This window comes from Centruroides vittatus, unplaced genomic scaffold, assembly GCF_030686945.1.
Source record: "Centruroides vittatus isolate TY-2023 unplaced genomic scaffold, ASM3068694v2 contig_628, whole genome shotgun sequence".
Classification (NCBI taxonomy): Eukaryota; Metazoa; Arthropoda; class Arachnida; order Scorpiones; family Buthidae; genus Centruroides; species Centruroides vittatus.
This window is the reverse complement of record NW_027122385.1, coordinates 1,670,576-1,696,424: the sequence shown is the minus strand read 5'-3', so window position 1 is coordinate 1,696,424 and position 25,849 is coordinate 1,670,576. Positions and strand designations below refer to the sequence as shown.

General features: G+C 25.2%; 1 protein-coding gene across 1 annotated transcript in view; it reads left to right on the top strand.

The window, feature by feature from the left end:
• Positions 1–25,849, top strand: part of LOC136979468 (synaptogenesis protein syg-2-like) — a 176,380-nt gene that overhangs the window by 48,831 nt on the left and 101,700 nt on the right. Inside the window, exon 2 of the mRNA XM_067275477.1 lies at positions 22,106–22,243. Coding sequence (XP_067131578.1) covers positions 22,106–22,243 — 138 coding nt within the window. The remainder of the gene's footprint in view (positions 1–22,105; positions 22,244–25,849) is intronic.

The window sequence follows — 25,849 nt, the reverse complement described above, 5'->3', positions numbered from 1 at the left end:
TAGCTTTGGATCGATGAATTACCGGTAGCGTTCCTATAGCCTATACCTGTAGACTCAGGATTACGGAATTCTCAAGAATTTTCTAATAAAAAAATTTTGTCCAATTGTCAGCTTTCTCTTTATAAAAAGAAAGTTGAGTCTTATTTCACGAATGTACCTTATTTAATGAAATGGTAACAGATTTTAATTTTAACTCTTTACACTTTTATATTTTTATTTTAACGAAAAAAAATCAAGTATTTTAATAATTTGTAAGTGAAAATATAAATTCTAGCTACAGGACTATCCCTAGAAGATGATAAAATCTGATTCTCTCTTTGCATAAAACGTATATATTTCACTATGAATTCTAAAGCGAATGTAAATAATGCAGATAAAATCCCTTAAGATTTAGATTTATTTTTATATATTTTATTTTTGCTTTCGTTCGGGATTTCTATACTCTTGAAATTTAAATATTTTTTCATAATTCATTATTTTTACAGGGAAGAATAGAAAATACTATGAAAGAATGCAAAAATATTGAATAAAATTTAGATAATATCAAATTACCTAATTTTTAAATAAATTTCCTACTAAGTTTATATAATTACTTCGATAATCATAAGCTATTATAATTTTTATTTAACTTGTACTTAAATAATTAACCATCGCTTCTCCAATTGCAAGCTAATGAACTAAAAATTAGCTAAAATAATAATTATGTTTATTATTTTTTAATATTGTTTATCGTTAATTGCTTTTTCTCGATAAAATAAGATTACGTGATCTCTTCACTTATGGAAAAAACAATCTGTTATTAAGCGTGAAATTATCTTCGAGTTAAATAACTTATTTTTTTATTTTTTTTTATTTATTTAAGCATTCTGGTACAAAGACCCTGATGCGGGGATAGAACAAAACAAAGTATACATAATCTTATAAAATAACCAAACATATTTCACAGATATATTCATCAATTGTAATAACATTAATAATTTAAAATTATAATTGCAAAATTTATAAACTAAATCCAAATCAGAAAATAAAACTTAAAGAACTACTTGGGAGAACTATCCGAAAGAAATTAACAACCAACAGAGCTAAAGAGTTAAATAACTTTCAACGTGTTACAATCTCTCAAAAGTACGAAATATATCAATATTTGATATTTATGAGAGTTAAATCAATAATATAGTTAGCTTTATAATTCATTCAATGTTAATATATGCATAATAAAAATGTACTGCTTTATCTGCACACATTAAGATAGTCTTTTTATATATTCATCATTTCATCCAAAACCACAATGGGGTCATCAAATGGTAAACGGCAGGTCGCCATCATTCTGTGAAAGCCATTCCTCACCGAATGTTTCTGTAAAAAAAATTTTGAATGTTGGGCTAAAATTCGAACCGAAGTCCTCCACAACGACTATTGCCTTTTCTATCTAATTGTTAAGCTTTTAGTTTGGATCGATATATGAAAAAGATTGCAATTAAAGGTTTACATCAATGTTATAGATTTGATTAAATGGCTTCGCGTAATGTTTACATTGAAATGGAGTTGATATAATAGAGTCTAAAGTGAATTCATAGACTCTATATGTTCGATCTTGTATTCACATTTAACATTTTAACTTGATTATACGGAAATGATCTTTAAAAGCGTACTTACTACAATATACAATTACAGATTAGAAAGTTTTTTCAAATAAATAATGTCGAATTTCTTTGACATTTAGGAAATAGCAATGTAGTAGCATACTAATATATATCTAATATACTGTATATACAAAACGTACGTTTTAAAACTTATATAAAAAAATCGAAAGTTAATGTTTTTTGTCTAGGTTTTACTTAATTTACTGTAATGAGTAATATTTCAAGTTATTTATAAAATTATACTTATTAGATTTAAATTTATAAGTTAGTGTTTTTTTAATGTCAAAATATACTTTAAAAAACTAATTTTATTTTTATTTAAAAATTAAAGGAATAAATAATCTGTAAATATACAAAATTGAATTAAAAATATAAATTATATGTTCAGTATAAGCAAATTCCCTCGGAACGTTTAAAACATTTACGGGATACTGTATGAGATACAGTAAACCATTAACTAAATTAGTGTTTTGTTTATATTTTTTAGTTATAAATTTAGAAATTAGTTTATCAGAAAAATATTAAATTTATCATATGCTATTGTCAGTGGTTTACGTCGAATGCATCCATTTAAAAATTCAATGATTAATATAACTATTTTATTATTTATTTCATTTTATATATAATTTATAAATAAAATTTGATAAAATAAATGCGAAGAAACTTGACTTCACTTTATGCTCTATTTGTTCATTTTTAGGCTTTGTAATTTTCCTTAATTTTGTCAATATTTTGTCTATGATATAACTTCTTTAATAATTTTTAAGGACAGAGATGAAAGGATATAAAAGTATATTAGAAACACTACACACTAAATTAGAAGTAAGTACAGGTATTAATTTTCAACTTTTATCGTTAACATAAATATTCAAAGATTCCCGTTTGCTTCATTTTATGTCTCTTCTATCCAGTGCCTAGATAGCTGTATACGTAATGTGATCGACTTATATTATCTGATGACTTAATGAGATGATGCAAACATCCACTTTAAAAAGGTTATGCAAAATATGTATTTTATTTAAAATATTCCTGAAGATTGGTAGATATGTTTATGAATATTTTTAAAAGAATTTTATTATACCTATCATTCTACAATTAATTATTTTATAATAAAAACATACATTCTATGCAATCCTTATCACGTAATTTAGCCTATTTTCATAAACTTAATTGAATCTTACTCTGTTATAAAATTCGAAAGATATAAAACCTTTTGAGAAATTGTAAAATTATTCAAATGTCTTCGGTTATTTCAAAAATATATTTCTTCTTTAGACTGTAAATATAACACAATAAGAAAGTTTTGTAGAATTAAAATTGATGTTTTTTAATGAACGACGAAAGAGTTTTCTGCATTGTTGAACATAAAACTCATTCACATTTTAAAATAACATTTAGAACAGAAAAATCTTCCCGTTCTAAAACTTGAAGATTTGAAAATTGACTACAAGATACTTAAAAGAAAGCGCTATCTCTGTAGATATACAAGGGAAAGAGATTTCCACTACCAAATCTTTTAGTGCCTTTAAAATCTACTCGAATGGATAAAAATTCTTTTCAGTCTACCGAACGCGATACTGTTAAATTCTTTATAGAAGTAAGAATATTTTACGACTAAATCTAAACACTGTCACGAATTCAATAAACATTTTTTTTCTCTTTTCAATTGAATTATTAATGTATTTGACGCGTTATAAATCACAATTATTTAACTTTATCTTCACTCTATTTTTGTAAATGTCTTTTTTTATCCGTTAATGTTACTGATATTGCTATGGTTTTCCTTTATTATCCGGCAATAAATGCTTTTCAATGTGTTTATTTTAAAATTGTTCACATTTTTTAAAATATAATTAATATTTTTTATTGACTTTTGGTTTTTAATAGGCAAAGTTAAATGTTTTCTTAAAGCATATTCAATAAAATATCAAAAATTAAATAATATTTTAATATTTATTAGAGTAGATAATTCAATTACTTTATATTACGTAAACTTTTTATTTAAATAGCTTAAACTTTAGAATATGAATTATAATTTAACTAGAAATATAAACAATTATTTAAAGTAAGAATATAATTTAATAAGTCTATTAATGTAGATACGTACTATACGTAAGGAATAATTTTTAAATTAAAAATTATTCATTATGCATAGTGTTATACTATTGAGTACAGTGGGTAATCAGTTAACGAACAGTTCGGATAACAAACACTTTCCCGAAAGATTTTTATGTTCGGACAACGAATACCTCATAGAACAAACACGAGAAGAAGTAACGTAAAATAACGAATACCAATTGGTCTTCCCTTTTCTTCAGGCAACATTCGAAACTTTTCGGAGCGCGGGAGACGTCGACATCGACGCTCAACCTCGTATACACTGATCGGATAGTTATCCTCCTAACTTTGAAACTCTCCCTTGTAATTCCAGCCTTTTATTTTTCTTACAGAAACAATTCTTTTATAATATTCGCGAGACTGTCGGGCGGGCACTCGTTAAGGATGGCGTGGGTTTTTTATTTCCAAAAGGTGAGAGTTTAATAGCAAAGGTAAAGAGTGGGTAGAAGATGTCTGATGTTGCTGGGCAGTATGACTCGAACAGGTCTAGCAGTTCAATCTTATCTAAGAAAGATACAGTGTAATCAAGAAGACTGAAGCAGCTAAAGGAATAACAAAAATCACATCTGAGAAATAAAGAACATTGAAGAACTCATAATGGAACTAGAAACTGATCTGACGACAGAAGAACGCCAAGAACTCTTGAATGAAAAACACCAAGAGTCTCGGCAAAATATGTTTTCTCCTGAAAAAGAGAATTAATGCCGATATCTGCTATTAAACATTTTTTGAAGAAGTGGGAGGATGTCAGAACAACGGTCTTACAATGCCATCCAAACCAGGTTGAGGTTAATAGGCTTAGGGATATCTACAATTACAATGCTACTAATTACTTCTGAAAACTCCTGAAGAAGAAAGAAAAGCAATCGACACTGGACAGATTCTTTAACCACCACAAACAAAAAAAAACATGACTAATAAAAATTCAAGACTGTGAGTAATGTTCAAAATAACCACTCAGTCGGTTTGACGAAAAACACAAATTTTATATTTACAATAAATGTACAAAATAATCCAAATTAGAGTTACAATTAATTATGCACAAACACTAGTCTGAACAACAACCGACTATTCCCGTACAAATTCGTCGAAAGAACTCCTTACGCACAAACACACTTGTAATTAACAAAACCTCCGAGTCAGGAACAAGTTCGTACACAACCACATAACTTCCAACGAGAGTTAGTTAGCACCTCGATAACGACGATCTCCCTTGATCCGATCCGATCACCTCCGATCCGATGCCAGCCGATCCCGATACGAACTTCGATCCGAGCTTAAATAGTCGACGGCGTTCGAACCCTGCTCCAATCAAATTTGAATGTTCCCGCAACGGCCGGCAACGGTCACTTCCCGCCGGCCAATCGTCCGATGGTCGACGATTTGAAACTTAACGGTTCTTCCCACGGAAGTTCCTAACGGTCGTTTCTACCGGCCGATCCTAACGACTTTTCCGTTATGAAAGTTCGTTATAACAAACAGGTGGGAATCGCGCGTCTTGGCGATTCCATACCTTACACTGTGTATATATGTATTTTTATTATTACATATAAATAAACGTAGTAAGAAAGTATATGGTTTTTATTTTTTGAAATCTCCAGAACGAATTAATCAAATTCCCATAAAAACCTATGGTAAATTGATAATCGGTTAACGAACAATTCGGATACCGAACAAAGTCTTGGAACGGATTATATTCGTTAACCGATCACCCACTGTATTTTAAATATTCTTATTTTTTTAGATTATATAAATTTTATGTACGAGTACACTGTAGTTCAAATAAAACATAGTTATCCGTATCTTTTCTTCCTGGAGATTCGATAACTGTCTTGAGATAAATCATTTGAATTAAAAAAATTGTTTTATAACAAAATCATGAAGCTTAATAAAATATTCTTACACATACGATTAATCGTAAAAAATATAAATATTAAAATTCACAAAACTTTCTTTAGTTGATTATTTGAAACTATAATAACTGCCAAAATGGAAAAATATAAAGTAGGAAATGGTTAATTACATTTTATAATATAATTTCCAATTTATATTTATCATTAAAAAGAAATTTCTATACAACATTTTGTCATATAAATATATATTTCAAACGTTCATTTCGTTATTTTTTATTACAAAATCTACTATATTTGTAAATGTTTTGATTCATCTATAATATAACAAAGAAAAAATTCTGTATTATTATTCTTAGTTTGCATATTATTGTAGTTTTGATGGTATGTGGAATAATTTTAAAACATTTCTATATTACATTAAACATGTATACATTTATAAAGTTATTTGTCTTTATTTTTAAACTTACTCATAATCATTTTTCTTTTAATGGAATATATGTTATTTTTATGTTTTTCCCAGATATAAATATTATATGAATTTATTTAGGTATTTTTTACTAGCGTATATATAGCTTGATATAGTAATTACAAACAATACTTTATATCCTGAGTAACATTATAAGGTATATTTAATGTAGAAAACATGATTAAAATATGTCTGTATGATAAAATAATTCTATAATGCTAATAAATTTATAATTTTGTAAGTTTGTTAATTACAATAACATTTTTCGTAATATAAATATTATTTAATTATTAAGTTTTGTTACATAAAGTAATACATTTAACATAAACTGCTTTTTCCTTTATTCTTTGCTCTATCGAACTTTGAAATTTTTTTTTTATATTTTTTTTTTTTTTTTTTTTTGCTCGACAAAGTTTCCTTTCTTTCTGATATGTTTCCATTGATATGCTGTATTCTGCTCGACTGATCTTCCTCCTCTCCATTCCTTGTATTTCTATACACGGAAGATTCTTTTCTTATATACTCTTTTTTTCTCCTGCTTTTCTGAAATATTTATGTTCTCCTTTTTCTTTTATTTCAATGTAATTTTGTGTAAAGCTGAATTTTTCAAAGTATTTCTATTTTAAAAACTTTGATATTTTTAATTAAATAATAACAATTTTAAATACATTATATTTGTATATTCAAAAGTAAAGAGCTGTAATTCTCTGCTGCATAATGTTTTTTATATTTGATTTCCTTATAAGAATTTATAATTTTATTGAAATTTTCATTTCTTGTGTTATACTAAATTTCCATATCTTCTGTTTTATTCTACAAATCAGGAAGATAATTAATATTCATTCATCTCGCTTAAAAATTTGCATGTATTAAGGTTAATTAGTTAATGGGTTTTTCTCATTAATTAACATTTGTTATTTTAATATTTTTATTTTTAGCTTATTATTGAGAATATTAATATAACTTATTCATTATTTTAAATTTCACAAAGTCAAACAAATACAGGGACTTTAAGAAAAGTTAAAGTATTTTAATTTTTAAAAATCGGATTTTATATAAAGGTATGTTACGACATATTAAGTAAAGTAGAGAAATATGCTTGAAATCATGTAACTATTGAAAGTAAAACTTATTTGTTTACTGTTTGAATAGTCAAACAAATTTGGCGGATTTATAAGCTGGAATACTGTTTGGTCGTATTAAGAATATAGAATAATAATATTATGTAATATAATAAATATCCAAGTTTACATCAAGAAAATACGTTCAAACAATGCTAATTTAGAAAAAATTATTCGAAATTTATAAAAATCCGGAAATTCCTTTTCACATCAATATGATTCTTGAAACTTAAGGTAATTTTCTGATCATTTTAACAATAATAATGTAACGATATAACAAAATTATACTATAGACTCTAGTATACCTTTTAAACACAGCCGTTTATTGCTAATATTCGAACGTTTTCGGTTATATTTAATAACCTTTTCAAGAACAGTTACATTCGAATGTAACTGTTCTTGAGAAAGGTTATTAAAAATAACCGAAAACGTTCGAATATTAGCAATAAACGGCTGTGTTTAAAAGGTATACTAGAGTCTATAGTGCAAATCTACGCAGTCTTTGAAGAGTATATAACAAAATTATGTCGTAAAAATACAAATTGCATTTGTAATTATTACTTTAGAATTTAGTATAACATCAACTATAGTTAAAAATTTCGGTTTAATTCGTAATATATTAGGTTTAGTTTAAAAATATTTTTTGAATTTAGAAAATCTTTTATTTTGTATTTATGTGTATTTCTGCTTAACTGCAATTTAAACATATTCATTTTTAAAAATAAATTTAAGTGGAAATGTATTTAAAACTATTGATTCACTTCAATAACTTCCTGCATACTGAACATAAAGAACACTAATATTAAAATGAATATGACAATTAATAAAAATACGATAAATTTGGTAACAATAACTACTAATTATTTTAACAATTTCCGGTAATTAGGATTTAACTTGGAATATGAAACTTACTCTCTTTATTGCTGATATATTATATAATATACAGAATATATTTCTTTTTCTCTCTATGTTAAGTCTATTTTCTCTGGATTTTAGGACATAAAAAAGATATAGTATCTCCATTATGGGTTCAAAACTCCCTTGCGAATGTCAACTCCAATGGACGAAGAATAATGGAACCGAAACATTCCATGAAAAATCCTAGGATAGTAAAAAGTTCGTTTTCAGTAATTCATTTTACTTTGCAGGAATTGATCTCTAGCATCATTAGAGAGGAAAAATAATTATGTATTTATTCTTATTCTTTCTTTATTCTTTGTTAATTAATACAAAGGTCAGAAATACCTTTTCCAACAAGGCAATTCCTTAAAAACACAAAAAATACAAATCATTTTAAAATACAACATACTTTTTAAAACCTACATGTAAAATATGTTCGTAATTACATGTATTATTAATGACTCTTTTAAAATAAAATCTAATTTGTTATCTTCTAAATTATAAACCATTAAACATTAATATATTTAGTATTAGTTCTAAATTAACCACTCGAAAATCTTAATCGCAATTAATAAACATTTCGTAAAATAATCTATACATATTTCCTTGAATGTTTATTTGACTTTTGGTGAATATACAGTTATGCCCGTTCGAATCATAACTAACATTTATCATTTGTTACTTCGAGTTGTCAAGATTTACGAAAAGGATTATAGTAAGACTGTGCATATACAAGATAGTATCATTTTTCAACTATCATGTGTAATAACATATATAAGTCTCAAAACTATATAAAATAAATCATTATATCAGCAAAATTTAGTGCTGTAATTATTCCTCTAACTTTTTGAAATATTTTTATGTTGAATACGATTGCGAAAAACACTTCTAAGAATTGTAAGGATTCACAATACAGTATCTATGACAACATATTACTCTAAATTATTTTATAAAAATTTTACAATTTATTATTTAGTTAGATCGAACGTTTTACATTCAATTTTAGCTTTCAAAAACATGCAAATATCTTATCGTTATTACGTTTTAATTTTTGAAACAGTAACCCAAGTAATTATCAAGAATTGCTTTTAAACATAATCAGATATATATGAGTAAGATTAAATTCACATAGTGTTGAAACAGGTCGCAATGTATTTTTAAAACTGTAGAAGATAAATAATGAACATAGAGTATAATGAATAATATTTTGCATAAAACTACTATATGTGTTGTACTATTATTAAAGGTATATATATATATACAGACAATACCTTTAATATACAGTATACTATAACTTTAATAATTGTACAATATATATGATAATTATATACACTATGTTTATACCCTATTATTATTGTTGGTATCGTTTACATTGGAAGTCTTAATCTGTAGTGTTTAATTTAACTCGTATTGAGAATTAGTCGTTTTTGTGCTATTTAGTCATACATCAAGGTAATTTTTCCTATGATGTCACATAATAAACCGAGTAAATGTTATTGACATCATATAGCCCTATGTCGTCATATGTCACATCATTTATTACTTACGTTAAGTCATCATGATGCGTGTTATCTTCGTGTAAAATACTTAATCCATAAATTGCTGCATATTGAGAAGATTTCTTAATTTAAATTCGGAACGATAGGCATCAGATCAAAAGAGATTTGGGTTAATCAAATAAAACTGTTACCGTTAAATCTAGAAAGTTTTTCCTTGAGAGAAATCACATAATCTGAATTGATCACAATTACTTAATTAAGTGACGTAACATAATAATTAATTATATCAGGATTATTCCTGAGCATGTTTGAGGAAAGCGATGATGCACGTCACATCACTAAGTACTCTGCTTAGCGATTAACCAACTACGGTCCGACTTGACCAGTTATAATCTATTATTTTAATTAACAAAATATTCTCTAAAAGTTGTTTGGACTACTGAACTATCAGATAATAAAATTTTACCATATTATTATTTAGATTACATCAAAATACATATATATATTTTTAAGATATATTATTTTTTAGTCCTTTCTTCATTATCTGAGATCGATTGAGACTAATTTCCGTAAGATTTTTACTTGTAATTTTTCTTTATTCGGTCGACATCGATCTAAAACTCGAAGCGTATCAATTCAAATGTATATTTACTAACAAACATAACATTTCATTAATTTTTCCTCTTCTTCTTGTTTATCTTTACTAATAATTCTTTATTTGTCGTTATTTCTATCTGATCGTAACACTACACATAATATTGAAGTTTAGACAGCAAATATCGAATCTTATTTTATTTTTTAAGTTAAGTTTTAATTTAATACGTTTGTAATTAATGATTCTCTCAGTTAATAAAAATTATTGATTTTCTTGACACATAAAATGAAAGATAACAAAATTAAACTAATTTATGTACTATATATGTATATAGTACATAAATTAGCTTACTGCCATATTATTCATATAATGTAATTTTAAAAGCTTCTGGTGAGCACTTTCTTTATTGAGATTTGCTATACGTTTGTGTGCGTCCAATTGTGTGACGGCAATTTCCGGTTGAAATCTTTACTGTTTTGTAAATAGCATTACAACAACCAAACATTTTATACCCAATTGTCTTATTTTTGTTATATGCTTCTTTCGGAAGAATCGTTGTAAAGTTTAATGAAAGTTTGTTACAGGTATCGCGCATTTATAGTCTAATTTACTGATCAGGTAAGGCACTCGATGTTCTTTCTATCGTTTTCAATTCTTTCTTTACCAAGAATTCACTATACTCCATTCCAAATTTGTGTGATATTTAAACTGTGGTGTTTCTATTTAAACGGATTAAAAATGAAATATTGATTTAAAAAAAAGTGATTAAAATTTATTATGGATGATGGTAACGTGTAATATCTTTATTCGAAATTGCGAGGAATACAACAAAGTCGTTTTATGTTTTCCACCAATTGCAGACTTGCAAGATTTTTTGGAACACACTTTTAGTTTAGCTACTGTTTCGTCCATCTCTGTGACTCTCTTCAGATATATATTGCTGATATAATTCATATAACACTATACTATACAGTAAATTCTAAAATAATTTTTTACTATAATATAATTTTATAGAAATCATGTCAGCAATACACATCTGAAGACAGTCACACAGATGGTCGAAACATGTAACGTGAACAGTATATAAAGAAAGACTGTGTTTCAGAATACCTTGTAATTCTTTATGATTGGGGAAACAAAAGTCGACATCATTGTGTTTCTTGCAAGTTCGAAAAAGAGTGATTACGTATCACTCTTTTTTCAAATCACTCTTTCTTGCAAGTTCGTAAAAGAGTGATTTTTAAATTATATTCTAGAATATAATTTTAAAAATGTAAATGAAATATTTACCAAACGAAGGTGATCTATAAAAATAAATTATTTCAAAAAATGACATTGCTTAGCCTATCAATAAAGTAGGTAGTAGCAGTAGTTTCTCCGATGCTAAGTAGCATACCTGAAAGCAATTATCTTCCATCGATTTCGATCGTAGCGATGGCTTCAGCTTCCTCCACGTTATATTAAGCATCTTCAAATCTTGACGAAAGTTCTACGCCAAGTATTCCTGGGGCGTCCTCGTGGTCGTTTGGCACCGGGGAAACCATTTCATGGCTGTGTTAGGTATCCTATTCTTCTCCATACAAAAAATGTGGCCGACTAGTCGAACTCTTCTACGAGCGACAATGTTATGAAGTTTGCAACAAATAAGTAAAAAAGTTCTTAATATTAAAATAATTCTAAATCTAAACTTTTTTAACGATTTATTTTGTCATTAATAAATTTTATAGATTATAATTATGAATTACAACCAAATAAAATTATATTAAGTTAACTAAAAATATAGTTTGTATAATTTAAAATAAAAACATGATATAAATGTGATTTTAAATTTTGTCAAAAAATAAATATTAAATTATATTTTGAAATACTTCAACTTCATATCTGTAATTCACATAAAGATTATTTATAGTTATGAAAAGGAAAAATTTACTTCCTACAATTTAATTTATTATTACTGATTTTTTAAAAATTATTATTATTATGAATGAAAATAATAATTTACTGTAACTTTATCAGATGTTTTCATTTACAATTTAAATATTATTTCTTTATACATTATTCAATTATAACTGATATTAAATCCAAAAGAATATATAAGTAATTTATTTATATCTAATATTATTCATTTTATTTTAATAAAAACGATCTCTTTAAAGTAAAAAAGCAATCTTAAATATTATAAAAGACAATATTTTATAAGAATCTTATAACTATTGTAGTTAAATAAGAATTTTTTCATGTCGTTGAGTATTTACTCTCTCTGTGTTATCGAGTGAACACTCCATAATACAGCTAGAATGTCCATCAGGGAAGACAAGCAATATAATGAAAGAATTGTCAGATTCTACTTAACGAAGATTAACGAGATCTCTTTCTATCAATCCTACGATGATCTTTTTTCAAAGGTTACTAGGAAATAAAAGAAAGTTTGAATGTGTTGAGATTATTATTGAATGGGGTGAAACATACGCGATAAGAATATATATGAAAGACAAGGAGTTTCAGATTGGATATATGTCAACAGAATATTAATATTGTTTATCTCATTCGATGAACTCGACTTTATTTCTTCAAAAAATCTTATTACTTATCATTTTTATCAAAGCATCCAAGTTTAAAATTTTAAAATATAGATAGAATTATTGATTTTTTATAGAGTTTCTTTCGTATAAAATTGCTTTTATGTAAGCAATATTTAAAAAAAACAAAAAAAACATGCATTACTTCAATAAATTAAAAATTTTCAAATTTTCAAATAAACTTTTTATGTAATTACATGTTATAAAAGATATTATACACTCATTTTATAATTTTACAAAGTGAATATATTATTCAATTTATCTTCTAATTCATTTTGTAATTTTTTAAATTGAATTATAAGTTTCCTTTATAAAATTAAAAGAAATAAAATGAATTATTAATATTTGTATAAGTTAGTTTATTTTTTAAAGTTAATCTTTAGTATACTTAAAATCTCATAATTTATATAATTGGAAAGACTAAATGAAGTTTTCACAAGTTTTTCCATTGTCTATTCGTTGTATAGTTCTAGAAACTTTTTATGAGCTAATGTGAGACAAAACGAGGTCTATAATTTCGAATCTTACGTGGAAATTTTATCTAAGCGACAGAAGTTTACCATTTCTTCAATTCCAAGAAAGTTTAAGTGAACTCCATTAGTGAGAAGATAATAGCGACTGTGCGTTGGGACGAGAAGAAATTGCTCCATGTGGAATTTTATATAGAATGACAGTCAATTCTCAAACATATTGTTTTGCTTCAGAGGATCTTAAACAGGTAATTCGTTGCAAAGACCAAGTCAATTGCCACCAGGGATTGCATTTTTTTTACGATAATTTACTTTCACGTTTGTTCAATATACAACCTTAAAATGAAGCAATTCGAAAAGTGAAACTTCTACCCTCTTTTTAATGTCGTTTTTATTTAATTCTGAATGATTTCAATGCCTTAACATTTTCTAAACATATTATTCGGTAGAAAGTTCAAAATTTCAAAATAGAAAATTGTTTCTTAAAAACTTAATTTGATTGAAATGAAAAATATATTTATAAGTTATCCCTATTATAAATTAGCATGTAATATTTTAATATTGTAATAGTATTGATGTTTTAAATAAACTTTATATGTTTAGTTTTAATAATAAAGTTTTATGTTTTTCGAAATTTTTATTTAAGAATTTTTTGCTTCAAATAAATCTCAAAATGTTCACGAGATAAATCTGGATTTTGTCCAATTGCATAAATCATATTCTTCATCTCGACAACCTGAGTTGTTGAAAGGTTTATATTTTTATTTATCTCTCCACCCGCATCATTAACTTCACATAAACTAAGCTTTTTATAAGTATGCGGATATGATAATTGATGACAACTGTAATTTCATAATTAATAACTGTATTTCGTAAATTTGAATACATTATAATCATTGTTTAAACAAAGTTTGTCAAATTTACACTTAAATAAAATTTTTTAAAAATTATTTATTTATTTAAAAACATTAAAAAATTGACATTTTCTACTCAAATAATTTTTAAAATAAAAGGAAAAAATTAATTTATACAAAAATAAATATTAATTACTTTGAAAAAATACAACAAAACCATCTCATTCTATTATTTATAGCTGATTAATTATCGTATATTAAATCATTGAATAATACATAATTCAAGATTTATCTTTAATAGAAGATTTATAAATGCAATTCATTGTCGAATAGTAAAGCTAAGTACAAATGATACTTTTTAGTTTAGAGACGATCATTACGGCCTCTAATGGATTTCAATTGTAAACGTTTTTTGTCGCTAAAACTACTTCTAGAATTAGATGATGATTTATGAAGTCGACGAGTAAATTGGCTTTAATATTTACTTTATTAGGATTCCTTATCTCTTAACTTTTAAATTAGCAAATAATCAAATTATTGAAAGATATATATAATGCTGCAACCACTATCCTTTTTGATTTTATTTGCAAAATTTAATGCTTATTTTTCTAAATTTTAATTTAAATTTTCATAACTATAATTATAATTATAGTAATATATTAGTAATAATTAATTTTAATAATGCTTTGTAAATTAATATTTCATTATACAGTAATTCAATGCAATAATTTTCTCAAACTATAGGCATATTACTTTACAATTGTTAAGAATTGTTTATATTGTTCGACCACACTACAAACTGATCTGACAGGAAATGAGTCTGCTTAAATCCTTTTAGTGCCCTCAGATTGAAAAATGGACAAAAGAATTACTTTTTTCTTAACATTTTTGATTATAATTGTATTGGGTGTCTCACGCGGGACTAATTCTTTAAAATTGCGAATATCCATATTCCCGAATGCCCTAAGCAGCCTATCGCTGTCGATGACAATAATTTCACGCTGTGTCTTTATTTTCAGTTGCCCGATTGTTCTGGGTTTGTTTGCATAAACGTGGCTTTTCAAATGTTTTAGAAAAAAATCCGGCGGACTTAAATCGGGCGATCACGGTGGCCATAAACCAGTCGAGAGAACCCTTTCTCCATAAAACGACTGGATCTCTTCTATACTGGCATCAGAGGTATGGATATCCTTGCTCCACTTTATAGCAGCCATTCAATTCTGCACGAAATAGTGAACATTTTGAGTCCTATTTTGTGTTGTCGCACGTGTTGCAGAATTATTCACAATTTTGTATGGTCAACCCGAGTGGGAACTCCTGTATATATAGATAAACTAAAACATACACATTTGAAAATTCAATCTGTATTTTTATCTACACAGAGCCCTAATAGTATTGTATATTAAAGTTAAATCCATAGTAAAACGTATAGCCACTTCTCATTTAACGACCTTACCAGCAGTCCTGCGCAGGGAATCTTCATTCTTAGTTCGAATCTGGGAAATCTCCTTTCATAATCTTAGTCTTGTTCCCTACTACACGAAACGTTCGAAATCTCTAAGATTATATACAGGTGCGGATTTACATAGGGACTAATAGATCTTAAGCCCCTGATCCCTAGTGTCAAAGGTCAACGAAAATTGAATTATTATCATAAATTTTTAATACTCTTTCATAATAATATATTTCATAGATATAATGGGCTTTATAATAGTCCATGCTTTTTTATTCACGCAAAATAACTTTTCTGCCTATTGTTTAGTGATAGAGATAGGCCTATTATTCTTATTATCCTGAATAACTTTTTTTAAATAAATGCACTTTAATTTTTTGATACATTTTAATAATTTTTGCTGTTTATATTTTTATGTTCTAATAGTCTAAGAGATTAAAATTAATGTAAAGTTATCAAGTTGGAGTTTCCTTTACATCACTTCGTTATCAAGAATAAATAAAACAATTAAGTCTCTCGTTAATTGACCAATTTGTTTAACTACGTAGTCGTTAGGAACGGAAAGTAAGGAGTGCCTGTACTGTACATAAAGTCAGTATTAAACTACATAAATTATATTTAATCAATATAAAATATAGTAAAAATTCAATTTACGAATGTATATAATTTTGATCCTCCAACTGCCATACTTTCCAATTTTGTTTCAAAATGTCTGGAGTAGACTGTAAAAAACTGATTGTGTAGAATATGAAATTTTATTTGTAGCTTATTTGAAATTTGTCTTGTATTTAAATAAAGATATACTTACGTAAAGTTTAGCGTAATCTTTTCATAAATTAATTTTAAAAGGATTAATAACATCTTTCTAAATTGTTTGTTAATTCAGAGATTAAATTGCCGTAATTAATTTGAAAATTCATTTTAGTTTGCTTATGTTTTATCATTAATGTCCTTGTTTCTTCTTCCATGCTTTTGATAATTGCTTAGAACACAAAAAATATTTGTTAAATTGAACTATATCACGAAGTCTTAATAATACCTTTTTTTAGAACAACAAACCTCTTCAAGTCTAAAAAAAATTGTTTATACTAAAATGTCTTGGGACATAGCATATCATCATCAATGATTTAAAGTCTCATTTTTTCCATATTCTGAAAAACATAAAATTCTGTTATTATAAAACCATGTTTAAAACTAGACGTTTGACAGTTATATTTTGAATATGTTTATATAACGATAGATTTTTATGTTTTTCAAAAAATACTGAATGAATGCAAGTTTAAATCGTTGATGTTATATTCGGAAAACTTTTCATTGTAAAATATTTTTTTACGCTTCCTGAAGAAAGTCTGATGTTGTTCCCAAATTTAATACGTAGTTATTATTTTATATTGTTAAATACCTTTTAAACTTTTATTTAAATTATTTTGAGACTCTTCCTGCTTAAATGTAAAATGATATTCTACGTTTAATTTTTTTCACATCTGACTTTAAAAAGTAAATTTTAAGAAATTTCGCTACCATTTTGATTACAATAATTTATTGAATTTCTGTTAAATAAGTTTAATTTGATAAACTAAATAACAATGTTTTCAAATATTGTTTATTATAAACTATTCATCAATTAAACAACTTCAATTGATGGACAATACGTATTAAATGGACAACTTTCGTTTTCGCAAAACAAATTTGCGGCTGGCGTGATCTTTTATTCACGCAAGCCATCTAAAAACATACAAATGATAAAAGAATTTAAGAATGTTTTAAATTTCTAAAAAAAAAAAAATATATATATATATATCATTTAACATAGCATACACATCATGAATCTCGAAGTACGATCTTTATAAAGAATATTCGATGGGAAGATTGGATTTCCAGTTTAAAATGTTCTTATATTTTATTATAGAAGATACACTTAATGAAGAACTAATACGTTTAGATCAGTTCTTAATTTGTAAATAAATCCTGAACGTATGTCTATTGTTTAAACTTCGAAAGAGGTGCTTGATGATATAGATAGGAGATAATTATAAAACACTTTTATTTCTTTTTCAGGGACAAAAATTACATCAAATCGTTTAAAACTGTGATTATACAAGCTAAATTCAGTATTTTGTTTAAATAAAAATATTCCTTCAAATTTTTTTTTATCAATATTTAAATACTGAAATATTTTTCACTAGTAATTATATAATGTTTTATTAATTTTTCTATTTAATTTTATTTAATAAAATATATATCATATAATAAATTATTTAGCAATATGAAGAACCTGTCTCTCAGATATTTTAAAATAAATTCGAAATAAATAAATAAGGTAGCAAACAATAAAGGCGAGTTTCGATCACTTTAGTTTTAAACTGTGTTATTTTCCCACTTGACATCATCACAGTTCTACAGACAACATAACTATTCTTGGTGACGTTGATGCCCGAATAAATACTAAATCGGGTAATAGCTTCAGGAAAAACAATAATAAAATCAACAACTGTCGCTTTTCTAATGACAAGAGTTATATTCGGAAGGAATTTAATTCATCAAACTCATTCAGAAAGCTTTAAAAAGAATTTAATTATTGACTTAAATAATAAAATTTTTAAAATTTAGTAGATATAATTGTAATCTAAACATTTTATATAAGTACTGTAAACCATAGCATTTTTACGTTTTACTTTTTAAGTAAAATGTAAAAAGGCTATGGTTTTATTTTAGTTTTACAAAATAGAAAATTTTATAGTTTATTTTTTAGTATGACAAGTACTGTACTGTACTGTACATAATAATATTTTTTCAATTATATTAATAAAAATTAAACTAATACTAATTAACAATTAAACTAAATACTATAGACTAAAATAGCCTATAGTGTTTACATTTGAAAGTAGATCGGTTTGTGAATTATTTTACGAAAATATAAATAAATAAAACTTTTTGGAACGATTTAAATTTAAAAAAAAATTTACAAAACTATCTTAGAATACTTTATGATTGTATAGTAGTATCAATGCATAAATTAAAAATGTTATTTTGGTGTGTTAGTCTTCCTAATTTATACACAATTTTTCTCTTATTATGAAAGAGTGTACTCGAATGCATAGATAATTGCTTCTGAATCAGGTTATGTATGACGACTGCACTCTCCTTTTTTTCGTTTTTTTTTGTTTTTTTTTTGCATTTGGAATCATTTGTCCGCTGATTAGCATTATAGGAACTTGATATTTTACAATATATTTTTAAAAGTCAAAATATACTTCTCACTATCGACTAGAATTTTGTATAAGAAAATGATGTAAGATGAAATACGATAAGCTCTCCAAGCAAAATTCATAGAAATTATTCCAGTTGCATTCGTCACAGATTCTTTATTCACGTGATGGACATATCAAGCGGAATTCTATTTTTTCAGAAAATAAAAACGAATTTTTCTATAGGATGACAGAATCTCATATTTATTCAAATACGTAAAATAAAAAATGAAAATATTGAAAAAACGTATAGAAAGTATGAAAAAAATATTTTAGACGCATTTTACTAAAATATTTTCATACATTCAATCACCATAGAAAGTTTGAATTAAATTTTTCTGTCTCGAAGGAAATCTAACGTAAATACTGTATTTTAATTTTAAAAAATATATATATAAATCACTGCCTAACAGTTCCACATTTAAAGATTTTTTAAAACAACATTTAAAATAATTTTTATCATAAGTATTAAAATTACACAGAAAATAGCGTATAAAGCAAATAAATTCATTTTTTAAATATGATTTTTATAATCCTACTGCTATAATAGAGTAATTAATTCCATATTAATAAAGTAAACGATGAAAGTAATTTATTTAAACTCTTATTTAATCTACAATAGATTTATTTAATTAGTTTTTATTTTTATAAACTCTACATAACTAATTTCTATATAAATTCTATTTCTTCGTGTTGATTTTTTAATACTTATTGATGATTTACAAAGAAATTAGTAATTCATTAATTTCTTACAAAATTTAATAATAATATATATATTATTTATATATATTATTATTATATATAAATATAAATATATATATATATATTTAAATAATGTGTGGAATGAAAGTCTTTCTAAAAATATATTAAATAATGAATGAAATTTTAATTACATTTATAATTTTCTTTATTTAGGATATAGGACAGTTACGAAAGGAAAGCAGAAAAATTAATTCAAAAATATTAATAATCCAAAAGATCATTTATTACTTTTTAATTTATAATGTTTTTCTGTTATATAGTTAATGAAAGAATATATAAATCTCAAGTACAAATACGAGGGAAAATAAATATTCATAAATTACCAACATGTCTAAAAGAATACAGTATTTCAACGAAAAACTTTGTGTTAATAGTGCATTACAGATGTCTGCCATTTTATTCAAAATATTATAATAATACATTTTTAAATGTAAAATGCTTACTTCCAGAAAGGGACCATTTTTTAGTTCTTGTGATATAATAACCAGTTTAAATATATTAAAATAATACTCGTAGTTTTATTCTTTAGTGATTACATAAAATAAAGCGCATAGATTTATGAAAATGTAACATAATTAAAAAGAGATAATGAAAATATTAAAACATAAATACTGCATATTGTTTAAAAAAAATAATGATACTCGTATTAGTAAAACAAACCTGTCGTCACTCTGTTGCTATCGCTTCGTAATCACAAATGAATTTCTGTCACAATTATTTAATAATATATCATTAAAAAGTTATTTAAAATTTCATTATTTATATCATAAGTAATTTTTTAATCATTTTTTATTTAATCAATTAATTTCTTCTCTCGTATTCGTATTCAAAAATTGAACGTATTCTTGATATATAAATTTATTCCAGACATCTGTAGACTTTTATACACCTCCTGAAATAGTAAATAATTGTAGCATGTATAATAAACAACATTAAGTGTTAAATGAAATTATCCTGAATTTGTGAAATAATGTATTTCTTCCATTTAATGGACAATAATTACTGACGTTAATCTATATTTAACTCGTGAACAAATGATGCTTTTATATGCATTATGAAAAGTATTTGAATATATTCTGTAATTACTAAGAGAAATACAAAGAATTTTAAACGTGAATCTGAATACTCCTCTACCTGTAGTAGTTAATATTGCAAATAAATTTTTATAAAATATGTTTAACAATTCATACAAATACATTATCTCTTATTGTGCATTACTAATGAAGTTTGTAGTGATGTAACTTATGCAATATGATTGTTAGGAATATATATAAACAAATTCAATTAATTGTTAAATAGAAAGCATAATACATTTATGCATATGCTATAGTTATATTAAATGTAATATTATCTACAACGTGAGAATGGTCAATATGCTACGAGACGAATGAGATTGAACTCTTCGAAGCATAATATATTGATGTTAAACGTTTAGCTATATTCTTTTGTAAATAAATTACACATTTTAAGGAATTTGTGTTTAATTAAATGCACAAAAATATTAGAATATGTTAAAATCTCATAAAATCAAGCGTATTCTAAGGAAATAATAATTTATCTTATTACAAAGTATTTTAAAGAATGTTAATGGGAATAATAATTTAAATATACTTTACATACTTCTGCGGCATTTACTGTTATAAACATATATTTATGACGTTTCAAGATACTAAAAGTTAAAAGATAATGATTGCATTAATCTCTACAATTAGATACATAAATCAAAAAGTGTTTGCAGTTTTAAATCGCTAACATCAGTATAATCTTCAATTATTGTTCCTTCTCGCTGGTTTTATTATAAATAAATATTAATGATTTACGCTTAAAACAGGTCTATTAAATTTAAATTTTAATACTTTATAATAACTAAGATACTTTGTAAATTAATTTGTATAAAAGTGGAACGAAATGTCTTAAATCGTATGCAGAAGTATTTAAACATAGCGTATCAATTCTATTTAGACTGTAATATATGAATATGTCTGTCTATCTACGTGTGTATGTGAGTGAGTGTAGAATGGAAGATAAATATACCTATATCTCAAATGAATATATATATATCTATTCTTCTAGCATAAAATGATGTCACATGTCTCTGAAAGATTGTTACCAATAAAAATGTCATGAGATTTATGACGTATTTAGGATTAGGAGATTAAGTTAAAAGTATAAGTTTATTGTAACTGCAGTGTTTACAATTAAAACTTTTATCAAATTTTGTAATATGAGATACAAATATTATCAGCTTCAGGGTATAAGATACATAATATTATTAGGTTTACAGCTGAGAAATATTCCAAACTTCAATCATTTCGCTTCATTTACCATCATACTTCCGAAATAAGTAAGTTCACATACCCGAAAATTATTTATTATCATAAAATTTATACTTGACAACCACATAACACAGTATATTGATATTTAGTTCAAGATTTTATTTTTTCTATTAAACTATAGTCATATATATATATATATAATATATATATATATATATATTTATGATCTGATATAACAGTAACATTTATGAGTATCTTACTGTTGTAGGCAATGGACCGAAACAACAGTATTTTCGGGTCAAGCCCCAAGATAGAGAAGCAGTCGAAGGAGAAACGGTCGAGTTTCAGTGTCATGTCGAAAACGTAGGTGGAGATGTCCAGTGGAGCAAAGACGGATTTTTATTAGGTAAGTCACTGCACAGAAATAAAATATCATCATTCATACCCTATAGGTTTATTGCATTATTATGACGTTAAAAACATATATATTAATATATAGTTTTGCTATATGATATCAATGTGCTGTAAAATTAATTGATATACATTTATGGATGAATGTAAAAAATAGTTTTATTAGTACAGCTGAAAATTTATAATGTTCGAATTTTCTTTAGTACTAGGAAAATCTAAAGCAATATAAAACATTAAATATTTGTATAGCTTGATATAAAAAACGTGAACCTCCATAATCGTGAAGCAAATTCTATTTCTTCTTAGCTGTAGAAGTGTATATTTGTTTTAAAATATAATTTTCGTGCTGTTTCATTCTATTTATTATCAATGAACAGTAGAATCAAGCTTTAAAAACTATTCAATCAAAGTTATAAATCTAAATCGACATTCATTAAATAAAATTATAACAGATTTGATGATGAATAACTTAGAATGCAGTAATCGGAAATTATAATTTAAAATCTCATTAAATCTTCAATAATTATACTGTAATTCCATCAATACTAATGTTATTGAAGTATAAAATATTAATGTGTTTTTTATATATTCATGCACGTCATGTGTTAAATTCAATTCAATTGTTTTTCATGTATGTATGCAATGTTATATCATGTTATATTACGTTTCAATTTTTATATTATATTGTTTTGTTTGTTAAACAGACCTGTAATTGGAGATACCTGTAGATCAATTTGGAAAATAAATAAATAAATTAATTAATATTTATCTGAAAAAATGGGAAAATTCGATAAATTCTCTTATCTTTCTCATAGCACTGTAACGAATGTTAAGAATTTGAAAATTAATTAATTTTATTTATTTACCTAAGGGAAACGGATCACTAAGTAAATGTTAAAGTTATCAACAAAAATCTTCAGCACAGTAAACTTTTAAATCATATCGTTTTTGTAAATTTTTAAAATTTTATATTTTTTATTGATAGATATAATCATATGTAAATTATTCATTTTATGCATAAGGTCTGTAAAAAGTCCAATATTGAAGTTATAAAAGATATAAAGATTTTTTTGCATTGATTTACTTTAAAGATAGACATCATTGTAATTTATAGCTGCAGATGTTTTCAGCTGAAATACATAAGAATAAACGTATTGCCACTTTTCTTTATCTAGAACTGATTCTGTTTTTGTTAGGAATTACTTGAAACTATTCTTTCCTAACTTTATTTTTTCTGGCAACCTAATGCGATATATAAAGTGCAAACATTCAAGATTGCAATGTTATAGTTTATAACGTTTCTGAAAAAATTTCTTAGGAAAGTTGATTCTTTTGGATTTTCAAACTACACTTCAGTAGACTACTGTTAGTCAATTCTTTATATTCAAATGAGTAATTTATTACTAAAATAATATTAAATATTTTTACTACCAATTATATATTAAAAAGAGAAAAATATTGGTTAAATGTTAATTATAAAATAATTTTATTGAAATGAATAAAAAAATATTTTTTAAAAGGAAGAGTAAAGAAATTGTCTAATTACTTCATAATTCAACAAAATAATTATTAATAATTGGGTTAAAATTTGTCAAAAGGTATAATAATAACAACAGTAATAAGCAATAGATAAAATGGTATAAAGTAACTTTATATTGTGTAAGCCTATGTGATACATAAATGTATGACATTTAAAAAAATAATGCGATGTGAAAAAGAAAGCTTAATGAAAGATTTCTCAAATCAGGTTTAATTCTACGTGCAATTAACGTGTTATTAATTATTAAAGTTGATAACTTGAATAATTAATGACACGTTAATGTTAATGGAAGTAATTGGATATATCAAAATAATATTTTTCAAATTTCTTTGTTTATTGCGAATTTATTGCTCATTATCTAAAAAAATCGATAACAATTATGTATTTAACAGTACCCTAAAGCGAGGAAAATTTAAAATATATGCATTTATCATCACGTAATATTAATTACATATGCTTAATTGTATTAAATAAAAGAATCTCAATTAATTTTAAAATGACGTGATTTTGTTTAATGAAATTATTAAATCTATATTTTTTTATTTTATTTTAATTACACGTATTGAAGGAATAATAAAAATTTTATCTTCTGTATCTCCAATAAAATTCTAATAACGATAGGAGCAATGGAATGAAAAATGTTTTTTAATCATTTGAATTTTGTTACAGACGATTCTATTATAAATATAAAAATATTTTTAAGTTATGTAAAAAAATTATTTTAAAATATTTATTAGAATTCCTGTAATTATTAAACACATAAATTTACATTCTTATTATCTTGGTATTTCTGTGAAATAAATTTTATTCAAATAATTTCTTTTTAAATTACTGTTTATATGTGTATATATTTAGAATTTGTTATTATCTACTTAATTAAGTTTAAAATTATCTGCATTTAGTAGAATATAATTTAGATTCATTCTTTCCAATCTCAACATTTCTGGCAACAAATTTCCTAATTTTCAGTAGTTTGTATATAATCAAGTAGGGAAATTTAAGAAAAGATTTATTACCGTATTTTTAACAACGTAAATGTATAATTTTAAAATTATCAAATTAAATACTAGGAAAGGATAGAGTTTACGTAAATTTGCTCGAGAAAGATATTAGATATTTATTTTAAGTAACAATTTAGTAAAATTAGAAATTACTTTATTGATAAGTGTTTCTCTTATGCTGGACAGATCATCTATAATATAAGGTTTGCCAACCTGGTTACTGCAGACTTCTCAAGGAACAATCGATTTATCTATATAGTCGATACAAATTACTAGGGGGTTGTTTGGGGATCGGTGGGCGAGTCTTATTAAAATTTTTATTGGACTTTTTATTTCATCTTTTTTGTAGTTTGTTCTTATTCTGTATCAGTATATATAAGAGTCAACAAATTATATCTAATTTTGAGAAGAGTTTATTACCGTTCGGGCGTGGTGGAGGGGTAAAGGTACTGTACAATATGAAGTCTACGTGTAAACATGTCGCTTAGACTTAAAGAACGATTTACTATTTTTTAACCGTTAGTACGAGTGATTCACCCCACTCTGAGTTTTTTTTTTTTTTTTTTTTTTGCTAACTACACGTTAGTTATAAAACATTTTATATTATTTTTAACATTAATAAATTTAAATATTATACGATGTATTTTAACAAGAGTATAAGATTAAGAACCACTCTTATTTTTGAAATAAACTATTTTAATTTATTAAATCTGTAATAAACTGTATGCTTCAATATAAAACAAACACATGAACATTTTAACACTAAAAACGACAACACTCAGTTTTTTAAATAAATTAGTTTTATTAATATAGCAGTTTAAATCTCTGTTTTTATTTTACCGTTACTCCATGATGAGTTCGAAATGTGATTTTAACTGCCCAATTCGTTATTTCGTGTTGAGTGATGAATTTGTCTCCAAACCTACCAAAAAAAAAGAGTAAACGTGATAATCCGGCTCTTGGTAGAGCTAAGTGTTTTATTCGACAAGACGATTTCCAGGTGGCGGGTCTCCACTCCCGTTAATTCCAAGCAGCACCAGTCAAAGTTGGTCGGCCTTAA